This window comes from Papaver somniferum, chromosome 8 (assembly GCF_003573695.1).
Source record: "Papaver somniferum cultivar HN1 chromosome 8, ASM357369v1, whole genome shotgun sequence".
Lineage (NCBI taxonomy): Eukaryota > Viridiplantae > Streptophyta > Magnoliopsida > Ranunculales > Papaveraceae > Papaver > Papaver somniferum.
This window is the reverse complement of record NC_039365.1, coordinates 107207381-107224467: the sequence shown is the minus strand read 5'-3', so window position 1 is coordinate 107224467 and position 17087 is coordinate 107207381. Positions and strand designations below refer to the sequence as shown.

At 36.4% G+C, this 17087-nt stretch overlaps 1 protein-coding gene across 1 annotated transcript; it reads left to right on the top strand.

Annotated features, from left to right (window-relative positions):
- The first annotated feature begins 9741 nt into the window (after nucleotides 1-9741).
- Nucleotides 9742-11362, top strand: LOC113305897 (carbon catabolite repressor protein 4 homolog 1-like). Its single transcript, XM_026554887.1, has 6 exons — nucleotides 9742-9795; nucleotides 10638-10724; nucleotides 10804-10884; nucleotides 10964-11050; nucleotides 11158-11244; nucleotides 11351-11362. Exons 1-6 carry the CDS (start codon nucleotides 9760-9762, stop codon nucleotides 11360-11362), a joined length of 390 nt encoding a protein of 129 aa, XP_026410672.1. The 5' UTR covers nucleotides 9742-9759.
- The last annotated feature ends 5725 nt before the right edge of the window (nucleotides 11363-17087 follow it).

Genomic DNA, 17087 nt, shown 5'->3' with positions numbered 1-17087 from the left:
AATTTTTCAAGATTACAAGAGAATCATTTAAGTTGTAGTATCTCCACCAATTGTTACCTATCATATCGTCCCATTCAAACCTAAAAACATTTCCAGAGAACCTTCTCTCTCGCAAAGGAGAGGGACAAACAAGTAGGGCCAAACTGATTTTGAAAACAAAACCAATTTGTATCAATGCACAAAGCAATGACTGAATCAAATCCAACCCAAAATTCATCGGAACATGTCAATAACATGAACCAGAGTTTTTTATGTTTTGATCGCCTAATGCAATCAGGGTAACAACGACCCAGCTAACAGTATCCAAACAGTATCCAAAGTGTCTTGAGTAACAATAGTTTCCAAAGTGTCTTGAGTAGCAATAGTAATCTGAAACGGTCTTTAAGCGTCTAAATCGAAAATAATCAGGATGTCTCGGCATTGGAGATGTGGTAACAATTATGTGATGGATGAACTCGAAGGTGATCTTGAAAAACGAATTGTTGCTGTCTTGGTTTCCATAGATTGAATTGGTGTCATGTTGCTTGCTGCTGGTGGAATCATTTTTTGAAGTAGATCTGAAAGGATGCTAAACCTGCTCCTTATCTTCATATCATCACCAGTCAGAATAGCAAACAATACAATATCAACAGCAACCCATAAAATTGCATCCAGAAAAAGAATCAAATATTCTAGATCACAAAGATTCAAGTCCACAGATAGCCCCCTTAAACTAGTACTAAAATAACCCAAACCCCCATATGAAATTAACAACTCCCTGAATCTAGTACTGCAATTATATCTAACAGCATAGACAAATCGAAAGCTAAGAGCAAATCGACCTGTTAAACACCCTAGCTGATGATAGAGAAAAAAAGTTAACTTAAATTATTAAAATAGAAAACTAAAAAATCCAACAAAATACAAAGTAAACAAGTCAAGGTACAAAGATTATTTAAACAGAGAACAGTTGGAGTAATCGATCTGTTCCGAGTCGCCGCAGAAGAAACTGATGCAGCAACTTGGTTGGGGATCTTCACTGAAAGTGAAAGAATGCACTGATTTCTTCTTATCATCATAAATAACATAGATGCACTCATCACCAACACAAATCTAAAATTACAAAAGATACAGATAGAAAAAACCTAAATAAGAACTACAAACCTAAAATCTAGGCAAGAAATTTAGGAACTAGTAAGAACAAGTGATTACACGCTTTGGGTTGACGGCGCTTACACGGTTGGGGTTTTCTTTTCTGGACTTGGAGAGAAAATAGAGAAAGTGCGTTCCCCTTATCAAATAGGGAGGGGGAATAGAAGTAGCCCAGTTAGGTCATATGTTTTGTTTTCAAAACATTCGGTAGAATGAGATCGTGAAACTGAAACAAAGAGAGTGTTTTGGCGGCAACACAAAGGAGAAAATAAGGATAAATTCGTGGGATTTGCTTGAGGGAATAAAGGGGGTTTTCCAAGGGAGTGTTTGGCAAGGTCTTGGTGAGTTCAATCCATCAAGTTTGTGCATATCTTATGTAACACCCCGTGTTTTTAGCATGGCGCATACTAAAAGATGCGCCATGGCCTGAGATGAAGCTTCATCCAAAGCTTATGTTGCGTAGGAAAAGAAACATTTGCCCTTGGCCAATACATGCGTTGACAATGTTCATCCAACATGGATGGACATCGGGTTGGTAGTGGACAACGAACATGGCTGGACACCGAGCTGGTAATGTACAACCAACATGGTTGGACATCGGGTTTTGGAAGCGAACAGCCAACATGGCTGGACACCGAGTTGACAGCGGACAGCCAACATGGCTGGACACCGAGTTGACAGCGGACAACCAACATGGCTGGACATCAGAGTTGGCATTGGCAGTGAGCATCCATCTTGGCCGGTCATTCAGAAAGTCATAGCAACGGCCGTGAATAGTGAAGCAAGCATGTCAATATGCTCCCCTTTCCATACTTGTAGAAATTCCATTAAGACATATATAGGGAGGATACTTGGTTGAAGGTGCATGTACAGACCATGCACCAAGTGAGATAACCTTAGAGATGTACAGCCATCACGACTGGATATTGGAGTGGCCTATGGGCCAAAGCCGGAAGTACAGCCATCACGGCCCTTCACGGGACCTGGCTCAGGAAATGTTCAGCCGTCATGGCAGGACATTGAAACTGGCATGTGATCCATAACTGAATGTACAGCCATTACGGACGTACATCGCAGTTGGCCAAAATGGTAAGGTGCAGCCATCATGGCCTGGGGAGTTGATGAATTATTTTTGCTCCCCCAATTTGAGTTGTAAAAATATCAAATTAACATATATAGGGAGGGGTAGTTGGTTGATGGTGCATATGCGGACTATGCACCAAGTAGGCTTCATAGCTTAGTCGGAAGAGTATAAATGATGCCTAAGGCTCATTTATAGTTGCGTAGCCTCGCGAAGAGGGAATTTGATGCTTAGGCATCGTTATGCCATATTGCGGACCAAACATGCATCACTTGGATACATTTTGATGGAACGACCTATACGGACTAGGCCATTACCTTTATTGCTTGGCCACGGCCTCGCAAACGAGTTGGTTTAAGTTTTTGTCCCTTCGAGGATGATCTACGGTCTGTGCTTGATCCCTTTAGAGTAGGGAAAGGTACGTAGGCAGCCGCAATGAGTTGCAGCATTGCCGGTCCGGCACTTTGTCGCTCATATCATCTAATTGTGAGATGATTGCGATATTATGGCCTCTCATATCATCTGGATCGGTAGCTCGACACAAGACATGATTGTGGCCAAACTTGATGAGGCAAGTTGCATTCCATTCACTGGATACTTATACTTCCTATCGAGGCGTTTGACATAGGCTAAAAACTCGAGTGTCGTAATTTAGCTCAAGAGTCCATTTTGATGGGAAACGACCCAAAGATCAAGACATGTTGATCTATAGATCCACATGGTCACCAGAATTTAGCCAAATTCCAATGTTTAGGGCCTCAAAAGGTCGTTTTTGCCGTATTAAGAAAGTTTTTGTTTTCTTAATAAACCCTTTGCGGATCAAGGGTGAGTTGGAACGGTGTGGAAGCTAAATTGGCTGCATCATTCTCCAAGAGAATGATTGCAAAGGCGAATTAACGTGCATTTGTCTAGCTTTGAGGCCCGGATCTTAGCTTCATCATGGCGCATCGGGGAGATTACGGCCTGCAGGACGACGCGCCAAAGGCGTAATTTCCGGTTCGTCACATCTTATTCAATCCAAGCTTGCAGATTTTTAGGGCCTATTCAAATCCTAGTACTGAGTATTTATACTCTTATTCTTGTTGATGTATTGTACATCTTACCTATTTGGTAAAAGAATTGTTGATCAACCCTAGTGGCTAGCGTAATTTAGGCAAATAGTTACCCGAGTGCTATATGCACCGTGAAGTAGTTGTTATCCCCAATTTGGGAGAAATTTTGTAACCCCGTTATCATTCATAGTGGAAAATTCGTCCGTGATTGTTTACCCTTCATGTTGGAGGGGTTTTTGTACGTAATCCTTAATGTTGTGTGATTGTTTCTTATATCGTCATATTTTTATTGTTTCAGCATCTTGGTTATTGCTTGTGTAGGTTTCATATTGCACATAACGGCTCGGATTTTGTAAGTTTCCCCCAACAAGTGGTATCAGAGATTTTGGGTTGAGTTGATCTGGTATAATGACAAAAGCTAGTAAGTAATAGAATTGTTATTTTGATCGGTGAAAACTATGTGATGTTGAGAAACGTAGGGTGGAGGAGATTCCTTATTCGTCCGCTATTGGTAGTTTGATGTACGCCGTGATGTGTACAAGGCCAGATATAACTTATGCAGTTGGAGCGGTAAGCAAACTTCTATACAATCCTGGTATGGAGAATTGCAGTGAAATGGATACTATGGTATCTAAGGGGTACTTCTAATATGTGTTTGTGTTATGGTTGTGATAAGACATAGTTCGTAGGTTACACAGATTCAGATTTGGCAGGTGCTCAAGACAGTCTCAAGTCGACATCGGGTTACATATTTGCCTATGCAGGGGGAGTTGTATCTTGGAAATCCAACTTACAAGATGTGTGGCATTGCCTACCACATAGGCATGATACATTACAGCTACGGAGAGTTGCAAGGAGATGATATGATGAAGAGGTTTGTTAGAGAACTCAGTATTAAGCAACAAAAGCTCATCATTTACTGTGACATCTAGAGTGCCATTTATTTCAGCAAGAATTCGAGTTTTCACTCGAGGTCCAAGCACATCAATATCAGATTCTGGTGGATACAAGAAGTTCTCGATGAATGGTCTTGCAGATTGACAAGATCCATACAGATGACAATGGGTCTGATATGATGAGAAAGTCACTCCCGAAAGTACAAGCATGTGTATTTTCGCAATAAGGCAGGTTTGGTGGTGACGGGTACCTCGCCATAAGTCATGAGAGGGATATTATTGGGCTACGGTTACTTCTTATGGTGGTCTAACGGTTATTGCGTGCCCCTAATCAAATGGTGCAATCTAACTAGCAGTATCTCGGTTAGGTTATATGATTTGTTTCCAAAACATCCAAATGCGGTCGTGAAACTGAAATACAGAGAATGTTTTGACGGTAGCAAAGAAGGAGAGAAAAGAGGGAGAAATCTATGGGATTTGCTTGAGGGAAGAAAGGGGCTTCTCTAAGGAAGTGTTTGGCAAGGTCTTGGTGAGTTTAATCCATCAATTTGTCACATCTTATTCTTCTATCCAAGCTTGAAGATTTCTAAGGTTTGTTCAAATCCTAATAGTGAGTATTTATACTATTATTCCTTTGGATTTATTGTGAATCTTACCTATTAAGTAGAAAACTTGTTGACCCATCCTAGACTCCTAGTGGTGATTGTAATTTAGGAAAATAGTTATCGAAGTGTCATATGCACCTCGAAGTAGTTGTTTTCCCCAATTTGGGAAAAATTGTGTAACCCCATTATCATTTATAGTGGAAAATTTTCCCGTGGTTTTTTACCCTTCACATCGGAAAGGTTTTAATCCTTGGTGTAATTTGATTGTTTCTTATATCGTCATTGTGGTATTGTTTTCGCATCTTGGTTATTGTTTATGTAGGTTTCGTATTGCGTATAGCAGCTCGGATTTTGTATGTTTCTCTCAACAGTAATTAGTTAAAAAATGTTAATAATTTGGACAATCGAAAGAGGGTTGTTTGATTTTTCAAGGGAAAAACATCTCCAACTCATGTAGAATTTATCACCTCATTGACGGAATCAGTGTCAACACTAGAAACATGAACTCCATAGAGCTCTATTTTGTTTCGTAAAGTGTCAATGTTACGGCTCGGAATTTTGCACTTTATGCTAAGTATTATAATGGCCTAACTTGGTGGGTATGTTCTCGAATCCCTTCCTCTAGAACAAGCTGACTTTGTAGCTGGTTGGTTGGCCTTTTCTCGGTAGTTCTTACTTTCTCGTATTTCTTTATTTTTTTTGTTCAGTTAGGCCAAGCATTATGGTAGTGCATTTTGTTGGAAATTTGAACAGAAATTAAGTTAGTTACAACCAATTTGTGAAGGGTTGTGTTTATTCATATAAACCCTTTCAAGGGATGTGTTTCTCCACTAAGGGATATGACTTTTCATGAAAGGACTTCTCCAAAAATCACATACAAACCTATATAAACCCCGCATATTCTCCATTTCATAATGTATATTTTTAGAGTCATAAAACTAGTACTAGAAATTTAAGAGTTTGCATGTGTCTTCAAGAGTTAAAGAAGAGTTTGTGCTACATCCATTCGCGTTCGTTGTTCGGTGTTATAGAAGTGCTGCGAAAAACATCGAGGTATTGTTGAATGTTTGAGACATATGCCGCTAAATATGTAACAACGTTATATTCAGGGCATCAAATGTCTTAAGCAAAGAGATTACTCGCCTCAATACACCCAAATAATTTTGTTTAAGTTTGTGATTGATCATCTTTTCTATCCTTCTTTTCTTGTTTCGTTGCTGGTATTACGAAACGTCATACATAGATGAAAACTGTGTTACAAAGAGTTATAACGGATTAGTGTATAATATACGAGTTGTATTATTGGAGAATCAATAACGAAGATAATTATCCAACACATTTTGCTTGGTTTTAGCCATATTGTGGGGATGCCAACCACTATGAACAATCCCTTAGTTATCATATGGCCATATCTCTTAGCTTAGCTCAAGAGAGGAACACATTTGTTCCGCCTAATAGCTAAGAAATGTCTAACGGAAACTAAACCGTACATAAATATATTTTACGGATACTCAATTTTCGTATGGTTTTGATGGAAGTTGAGTATCCATATTCAATTTTGAGTTTTTAATCTATTTTGATTCCTAGTATTTCTCTTTTATCTTTTTCTTTGTTCAATTTTAAGTTTTTAATCCATTTTGATTCCTGGTATTCATAATATTTTTAATCTCCAATTTTTTTCTCTTTAATATTCTCTAACCCATAATAAACATTTATTTAAATCCATGTGATAGAATTTGGATTAGTATTTTCTTTTTATCAAAGAAAAATGTGTTTCCATATTTTATTGATCTGACAAAAAATAAGTTTCCATCTCAGTCAGCTAAGAAACGCATTTTTCGGTCAGCTAATATAGACAAACAAAATGGCTAATTATAGTGTTTGACCTTATATCAACTATTCATACGAATATGTTATAGAACGGTGATATTCCGCACGACTTCGCGGAATGGATTTCTGCTCAAGCGGATTCAAAAACGTTAAATTGGGTATGTTCCACACTTAAAACCTAAATCTGGAACCCTTGAACCTTTTTGGGACCGTTGATGGGTCTTACACTGAGTGCAAATAATCGGTGAGAAAACGACACGTCGTGAAGAAAGTATATCATCAAAGGCTGGAGCTTTTTCAGAAAAGATATAAAAAATTTAATCCAAACGTTTATTTGATGACCTAACGTCCTTAGAAGCCATTTAAGCGTAAAACCATCCCGTTTATTTGATGATGCGGCGTCTTAAAAACCATTTAAATCGAAAACCATCACGTAAGGTCGTTTGGGATAACATTTGGCTATGTTTATTCGATACTCCCTCCGTTCCTAAATAATAGGCTGATTTCTATAAATAAATGTTTCAAAAAAATAGGTTGGTTTCCTAATTGGGAAAGTCAAATGTTACTTTGGTTTTGCGGGCCCACTTTTTTCTTTGATGACAAGTGTTATGTGAACCATTTCACTTTACTTCTTTTACTGGCAAGTATCATGGGATCATTTCACTTCACTTTTTTTATTGACAAGTGTCGCGCAAACCATGGAAGGGGTAAAAAGCAACAAAACCATGTGAGATAAAAACAAAGTATGGCTGAAGTTTACCAAACCACAGTTCCAGTAGTTGTACTTGTACTGTATATATTTTCGTCCTATTAATTATCATTTATTGAGAACCGAACCTCAAGTGGAGTAATGGGATGGGTTGAGTTACTTGAGGACTACAGTACAGAAGAGGAAGATAATCACACTCTTTCTCTCTCTGTAGTTATTACAGTATATGGAGTATATCTTTTCTCTTTGAGGGCAAGAATAAGGTGGGTCCCAGAGCAAGGAGTGAATTATGATTAAAACCCGGCAAAATGTCGGGTTGATGATTAGGGGTGTCCCCACGAGTGCCTGATAGCTGTCCCACGTGTTCCCTCCTTTCTCACTTCCTCCCACTCTCAAATTATTCCACTATCCGACAAATAATCCATCATTGCTCTGATTACAAATCTTCCTCTCTACCTCGTCCGTACCACCCCCTAACCCTCCCTCATCCTGCCCAGGTGTTGTACACGTGAAATCGGGTCCCACTTATTCCTTCTATCATATTATCCAAATTCTTATTTTGCCCTTATTACACCCTCTCATTCTTTTGGTCCCCACTAACTGTTACAATTTCAATAATAACAGGTTATGGGTATGTGATTTTGGTTACGAGATTATTGGTATGGGAATGGGATGGTGATTTCATGACAGTGACTCGTAATCCACTTGAGAGGTTAAGGTTTGATAAGTTGGTATCAATGGAGATCTGCATTGGATTCGTCTTTCCATATTACATTGAGGTAGGGTCGTAGTAGTACCAGAGGACTGAAAGTAGAATACGATGTATGCCGATTAATAATGTGAGGAATAACCCAATAAGCTTAGGGTTTTTTTTGGGTCAGTCAATCGCGTAAATTGAACCCCTAACCTCTAAGCTTAGTCAGCGGCAAGAATTGAACCTATAACCTTTAAGTTTAGTGTGTTGTACTTTCGCGTAGGGTTGTTAATAGGATACCGAATTTCAATAGCCGTTATCGATAATCCGAGTTCATGTAGGTAGTTTTCTTATATAATGGTAATCGGAAATCGGTAACGAAATTTCATCGGTAATTATTGTGTTAACGAAATGGTATCGATGGAGGCACATATCGGTTAGTTAGCTATTGATAACGGTGCTTATCGATAATGGTGTTTACTGATAACGGTAATTATTGTCCAAGAATGTAACTGTTTTTAACGGTGTTTATCGTATACAATAACCTTAACGAAACGGTATCGCTTAGGATTTCGATCATTCTGGTGGATTCCTTACAATCCCCTTATTTAATGATCTCGGAATTCCACAGAAAATTATCAGTAACGAAATTACGATATAAATTATCGTTAACGGTACAGGTACCGACTAGGTCAGTTACCGTTTCGATAAGTTTCGTTGACGATCCTACCTTGCTGTGCTAGATGACCCGGTACGTTGTGTTTTTGCTTGCACAACCCTCTTCACATCTCTAATTATTGATTGCCACTTTGGTCAATGATGATATCTTTTGACACATTTGTTCGAAAGTAAAATTTTCCGATTCCCTAACTAATTGTATGCTCCAATATATTCGAGATAATTTTTAAATCTATCCCACGTAATTATGCACCTGACAAATCCTCGGTGGATTGAGGATGGATATGCAACTGATTAATAAATCGAAAAATATAAACTAACCGTGGGTTGTGGACTCGCAGTCTGTCCCCACGAAAAAACATTAGGTCACATCCTAAACCACCTCTATTAATCCACCGGATTAAAGGGAGACCACCCCAATCTCACTTCAGTACACACCGCCAGATCCAACCCGTAGTGAGCGTATCAGTTCCGCTAATAATAATGTAGGAATTACCTATAGATCTTATTATAGTGTTCTTAGTTAGTGGCAGGTCCACCCACTAAAGCCCAGTAAACAGAGGTCCATAATTAAGAGAAAACATAAAAATTGACCTAGTTTTTTAAGCCCAGGTCCTTACACGTGCGGGATAACTAATGCGAAATTTAAAAATACCACAAATAACCCTTCCTATTTAACAGGGATTATAAGCACGAGAAGAACATTAACCTTTCATATTCGTTTTCTTCTTCTCTTTCTTCTCACTGCTGCTGCAAATGGATTCTGTACAGATCCAAAAAAAATTCTTCAATCTTTCTCATTTCTATCAAATCAATGTTTATTTTAGGGTTTTACGATCGAATCGTTGTTGTGTTTGATTACGCTTTTCTATCTCCATGTTTGATTTGTTGATTATTTACCAGATCTAGATGAATAATAATATTTTTTGTTCATTTCATTGTTAGATTTACTTATACCACTTCCATTTTGTTGGTTTTAGATGTGTTTCAGTTTGTTTTTGTATATGAAGCAACAATACGTATATCCCGTACTGACAGAAACTCAATTTATTAAGAAGAAGAAGATGATGATGATGCATCGTTATGATTTACGACGAGAAGATTTGTTTGTGTTTCCGGGTATGTTTTTTAATCATCTTTTTTGATTATTTTGTTCGTTTTTCTTCATTTGATTTTTTTTCCGATTGTATTATGAAGATCAAATCGATTTTCATGATGCTATTATGTTTTTAGGTTTGATACAGTTTGCTTTTGTGTATGAATTGACAGTACGTATACGACGTACTGATACAAAATTCTTATGATTCGGTTATATTCAAATTTTTGCCATTTTTTTTGGTTCGATCTATGAGTACGTACGTGTAGTACTGAAATATGTGCTTTGATTCGGTTATATTCAGAGTTTTTCCATTGTTATTGGGTTCGATCCATGAGTACGTATGTGTAATACTGAAGTATGTGCTTTGATTCGGTTATATTCAAAAGTTTTCCACTGTTTTTGGGTTCGATCCATGAGTAAGTATGTGTAATACTGAAATATGTGCTTTGATTCGTTTATATTTCTGAGTTTTGCTATTGTTTTTGGGTTTGATCCATGAGTACATATGTGTATACTGAAGTATGTGCTTTGATTCAGTTATATGCATGGATTCATCACTTCTTCTTGACATGCAATTGATTTTTTAGTTCATGAATATGCAGTAAATATATGACGTACTGTTACAAACTTCTCTCTTACATCAAATAATTTTGACAGAAGCCATTCTGGTTTTTCCTTTTCATGGTATTCCAGTGCATGTATAATGAACTGGAATACTAAATAAGAAAAAGACTATTCTTGTCTCATATTAGTTATTTAGATATGAAATTGCTGTATTAGCTTGGATTCAAGATTATGTCCACATAGCCAATCCTTAAGTTAAGGATTTAGTTGCAACAAATCTAATCATTTCTTATTTCAGGTTCAAAGTGATCATTTTGATGAGTTTTTCGCCCCTGAGTTGGACAAACATGGTTATCAAGCTCTCTACAAGAAGAAGACAACAGAGGTTTGCTTGCGGACATTTTTGATTTAATGGTCATAAACTCCAAATATTCAGTTTGTGATAATGAATCTATTCACTGTAGGTTTACACCGGGACTTATGCTATCGATGGTTGTGCAACATTTTTCCGAAGGGACAGATTTTCCCATGTGAAGAAATACGAGGTTTGGAGATGACAGACTTTCTTTTGAATTATTGTTACTCTGTTGGTTCACATGTTAAACAGTTTACTTTTGTATGTAGGTCGAATTCAACAAGGCTTCTCAGTCACTGACAGATGTTGTGGTCCCAATCACTCAGAAGAAAGTTGCTTTGTCTCGACTTCTTAAGGTGATTTTTCTTCTTTGGGAGTCTCTTATGCAGTTAGTTGGTGCTTAGATTCTTTCCCAGAATCTTACTCCATGTATTATTCTATTTGTTCATTCAATTTTGTATAGGATAATGTTGCGCTAATAGCGGTTCTGGAAGAAAAATTTAGCAACCACGGAGCCGATACTCCTGGAAAGCGGCAGCTTCTTTGTGTGGTAAGAAAATTGAAATGTTGTCTGTTACATTTTCATTTGTGCAAAGCATCCTAATATGTTACTCTAGTTTGCTATGTATCACTCGATCCTTGATAATCACTTTCAGGGTTTGCTGTAGATATTCAGTAGCTTCTTATGGACATTAATTTTGTTGGTTAGTTTTTTAGTGGTTATGTCACCCTGTTCAATCATGCAAAACTGTACCTCTTTTGTATTAAAGAAATACTAGAGATTAATGGTATGATCCTACAATATATGTGATGTAAAACGTTTTCTAATTTATTTATCATTGATTCTAACAAACATGTACTTTTCCTGTAAGCAGTTCAACAGATACATACTCGAATTCGTAAGCAGCAGATATATACTCGAATTTGTAAGCAGTTTAGCGGATACGTGTTCTATTTGTAAGCAGCGCGACAGATATGTACTCATATTTGTAAGTAGTGTAGCAGATATGTACTCGAATTTATAAGCAGTGTAGCAGATATGTACTCGAATTTATAATCAGTGTAACAGATATGTACTCAATATAATGAATGTGTAAACACACACGTTTGGTAACAATGGGTATTATCGTCATTTCCATGTTTTAATTAATTTTTGGACCTCTAAATAAAAAAAAAATCCTGTTGGACTCTACTATAACTAACTTTGTGGGCTTAGGACCAAACATCAAAGTTTCCAATAATAATTGCTTTGACAGGTTAGACTCACCAAAGCCCAATGTTGAACCCACCAATGTTTATATTGGTCATGTCGCAATCAAGCACTAGATTATACATGCATGGCCATCAATTAGTTAAAGATCTAACAAGAACAACGAGTCTTATCTATTCATCAGTTTAATATTCCCAAGAAGACATGCATCCTTATTGCATTTCCAATAAAAGGTAAAAATTTTATTTTATCATGCACAAAAGATTTTAGATCCCAATTTCAAATATGTCCATTTCTAATAATAGGTCGTACAAAGCAGAAAGGATGACAAAATAAATACAAAGGTCTTCAAAAGAGTCTTATCTAGACCTTTGAAATGATCTCCATATGAACCATGTCATCAATTTAACTAAGGTGTAAGATCCGTTGACATGGTTATGTTGACATAATCTTCACATTTTAGCACCATTTTTTCTACTGGAGCCCAACCGTAAATGAATTTGAAGCTAATATTTTGGTGACACGTTCCTCATATAAAACTCTACATTCCTGCCAAAAATGAGAGTATCCGAAATACGAAACTTCACCATTCACAAATTTTATTTTCAACCGTTAATCTTCAACGGATGATATTCAACATCGTAGATGGTGGGCTTTATACATCTCAGAATGCTCTCATTTTTGGTTGGAATGTAGAGACTTATAAGAAGAACATGTCACCAACAAATTAGCTTCAAATTCATTGCCGGTTTATCTCAGTAAAAGAAATGGCACTAAAATGTGAAGATTATGTCAATATCACTATGTCAACGGATCACATCCCTTTAACTAATTTTCTTATTTTAGTTATCGTCTAAAATTAAAATAAACCAATAGGAAAAAAGGAAAATTAGTTGTAACCACTTTATAAGCCAAGAGGTAATATTCTTGCAAAATGTATAAACTTTCATAAATAAAGGTCTGAGTTACTTTCACGTAAGATTTGTAGCACCCACTATTGGAAATGCTCTTAGTTGCCTTACTCCAACAAAAGGTTTGGAACCAACAAAATATTATGATGCATCAAACTGATCAGATTTTTCTTTTTTCTTTTGATAAGGATCATTCAATATTCATTCATAACAAAGAGCAATTACAGTGATATCAAGTACATCAATAAAAATAAAATCAGGTACCAAAAAAAGAAAAGGATAATAGTTAATATACCAAGAGGGAGAAAATCAGTATACCACAAATATACCAATTTCAGAAAAGAGAGAGATTCTTTAGGATCAGGAGATGGTGTTCGAATTAACATCTAACCATTTTGAAATTTAGTGTTCTTACGATTTAACAAAAAATTAATAAGCCCATAAACTTGATAAGAACTTTGAACCTTCCAATACATGTAGATTTCGCCATCGAAAGCTAAATTTAACTTGCAGCAGATAAGAAATATGATGTACTTGAAAACCCATAGTAACATAATCAAAAGAAGGCCATAAAAACCGCAGAAGGACACTATAAAAATGATGCAGATAGAAGTGTAATCACATACAAAGCATAATAAAAGAACCCTATAAACTAGGGAGATAACTAAAACCTAACAAATAAATATAAAATACACCTAATATATATAAATCTAGATGAAATCCAAAGTCACTGTTCGGATTTAGTCCAAAAAAAGACCAAATCTGAGCAGGATGAAGAAGGCGTCTAGGGTTTTTCTGGAGAAAAAGAAGGAGTAAAGAGAGTAGAGAAAAAAATGTTTTTGAAAATAGGGGTCATACTACTGATCAGATTTGAGAGCTTGTTGATTATGTTTGCCACGTTAATAATTCCATAACGGTATAGATATTAGAAAATTACATATTTGCTAGTTTTATGGAATCATCCTTAGCAAGAGTTGAAGTATACATGAAATGAAAGACAATATAATAAGATCTTGATGTTGTGGACATCATAGTCAAAAGATCCAAAACTTTGTAAAATTAAGCAAATATGAAGGTTGGGAATTTATTGTTGAGAGCCACGAATAAGGTGTAATTGGTTATGTAGTTGTACAAATAAGAATAACAAGAAGGTCGATTAAAAGAAATGGTATAAAAAGAGCCAAAAATCAATCTTTCTTTGCAAAATAAATTGACGCGTAAAAAAGGAGTGTGGCAATAAACAATGAAACATATGCCTATTTTTCACGAACACTCTCAATTAGAGGTGCATAATAATAAGAAAAATAGATTTTGACTTCATTAGCAGATGGGTAGAGGTTTTTTCAAGATAATATGTTTATCTCTTTATAAGATTGATATCAAAGAATGATACTCAAAAAGAATATAGCCTACTAAAGTCAAGCTTCAGACTAGATCAAATTAGGTAGTAGAGTGTTATGAGCTAGGATCATCCAATTTACTCTTGAAGATAGATCACACAAAGTCATCATTTGAAGAAATGCATCAAAGGTTAGTAACGAGCAATATAGTCAATCTCGACCGAGATGGCCAAGATCTTGCTGGAAATTCCGGTTTCGGTAATAAAGGTAGCAAAATTTGGCCAAAAATCTCGGGTTATTCGGTCGAAATTTAACAGGAAATCGCAGTTAAAATTTATTTTTCTTGTGTTCCCAATTCAAATTTATATGGATCTTGGATTTTCTACCATTTTGAATGAAGACTTGTTTCTTGTTTTCTAAAAAATAGTGGTATTTTATTATATATATACACAACTTAACATGTGCAGTGTGTGAAAAATGCTCGATATAATACTATGGGTATAAAAGTTGTAAGTTTCGATAGTTACTTCGAGATTTCACCGAGAATCTCCCCGAGATAAAGTTATCCCAGTGTCTCGGTCCCGACTGTGGTAACAAGAACTAATTTTCTATTTATTTAGCTTTCGTAGCAAAGTCAAAGACTTTAGTAATGAATGAATTACAAAAAAAAAAAAGTATAGACTAGCAATTTGCTTAGTCCTCTGAAATTTCGTAATCCAAGCTATGCGTATATATTTTCAAACTCAATGATCAAGAAAAAAATCCAGTGAGATATGAAAGTTTGAGTTAGCATACTCATATTTTGAGGTTGAAAAGGAGAGTGAAAATAGGAGGCTATCAAGTACAACACCAACTTTTTCGTTCGACAACCTGTATGGACAAAACCCAATACAATCACAAGTTGGTCAAAGCAAAGACCCTTGATACATGGTACCTACTTGTGATCGATCACACCAGTCACTAGGATCGGTCATACCAATTACAATGATCGGTCACACAACCACTTATGCTCGGTCGCACCAATTACTAGAATCAGTCACACCAATTACAATGATCGATCATACCATCTCATGGTGATTACATAGGATCGGTTACACCAATTACCAGGACCGATCATACCAAATCATAAGTTTAGGTATTGTGATCGGTTATTGATGGTTTTTTCAAATTGGTTGTAGTTGTAGTGGTAAAAAGGTTCTTTTCAGACTTGTGAAGGTAACAAAATTTCTAGATTTAAATAAAATTTAGGAAAATAGCAAACTGACGTAAAATTTTATTGAGAAATAGGGGTTAAGATTCCACCATTCAACAATACTTATGTGATCTAATATTTTTTTACTATGCAATTTAAATAATTGGGTTGATTCTAAATATTGACAAAAGCAGATTTTCCAAAATATCAAATGTTAATCACAAGTATAATGCATCAAGAGTTTAAAACTAAGCATGCATTATCAAGGGAAAACACAGTTGATTAATAAAAACCATTTAAATTATTTTTATCAATGCAATCAATCATATAAAAATATTTCATAAATTAATAAAATAGAGATTACCACATAATTATTGTGAGAATGGCTTCCTCTGTCACCCCTGGGTTTGGGTTTAGCTCCTCATCCCAAAAACACACTCACAAGATAAATTCATGGCTAAATAGATGTTTTTATTGATGATATGGTGTTTAACAGAATTTTTGCAACGCTGTATAAGTGTTACAGCGTGACTGTTACAATGTTCGAAAAAAGACTGCCTGTAAACGATACTTCTGAACTGCAGCAAAATAACGACAAAGTTATGCTGCTGTAGGTGCTATTGAAGAACGACGCTCCAGGAGCGTCTGTTCTTCGTTCTTCGTCTTCCTCCTTGAACAGCAGCAGCAGCAGCAACAATCAATGGTATCTTCCTCGTTTCGGCTCTGAACTCTCTCCTATTTCTCTCCAAACTTTTCTAACCCTCGTTATGACTTGAACCAACTCTTATATAGTCCTCTAATCCCGAAAAATCTCTACTCAATCCGCGACTTTTCTTTTTTTTTTCTTCTCTGCGTTGTTGAGAGAATATCTCTCTTGTGATCTTCCTGTACGCGTTTGTTAGCTATAAACTTGCCACCAAACTCTTATCAAGACTTGAACAGGACCAAGTACAACAATCACTAGCGTGAAACTCTCCCAAATATTCCTCACAAAATCTTCAAACTCAACAGAAGCGTACGTGTCCTGTTTGGACTTTGATCACTTCTCCCAGCCATTCCAGCCCAGTTGGTTGGGTCCAATCGATTGTAACAGACCTGTTGAGTCTTGTATAGTCCATAAGTACCAAATACAGCCATTGAATCTCCTAAAATCACGTAGAAATTCGATCTCCAAATCTGCTCCTCGCTGCATGCATTTTCCCGCCAAAACTTGTATTTGAATTATGAAGATGACCTCCCCTTATCCAGTTCCGCTCTCCCTTTAGCAAATGCCTGGAAATGGGTCACCCCTTAGTAATTAGGTTACCCCTTATCCAAAGTGAGAGTCCGTATAGTAGTTTTCTCCCACGGACGCAAAAACCATTTTTTTAGCCAATTTCGCCGCAAAAGCTTATTTCTCCAAGAATACCTACAGGGACATAAAAAGCCATAATAAATATAAAATCGAGCACGAATAATATATACAATTGAGATTATATAAGACACAAAAATGTGTCTATCAAATACCCCCAAACTTATTATTTGCTAGTCCTCGAGCAAACCAAATAGAAAATAAAATCCTAACTCACTGTCGCAGGCATCGTCGATTGCATTTAACGTATGCAATAAGCCTTTAAACCCCTAGGTGGCCCTAGTGGCCGAGTTAAAGTCTCGGGAGGGCTTACCAGAGATATACCCACAAAACCTTTACTCCTAATTGGTCACAAGTATCCAAAGAGCTATGAGGACATACATATTCTC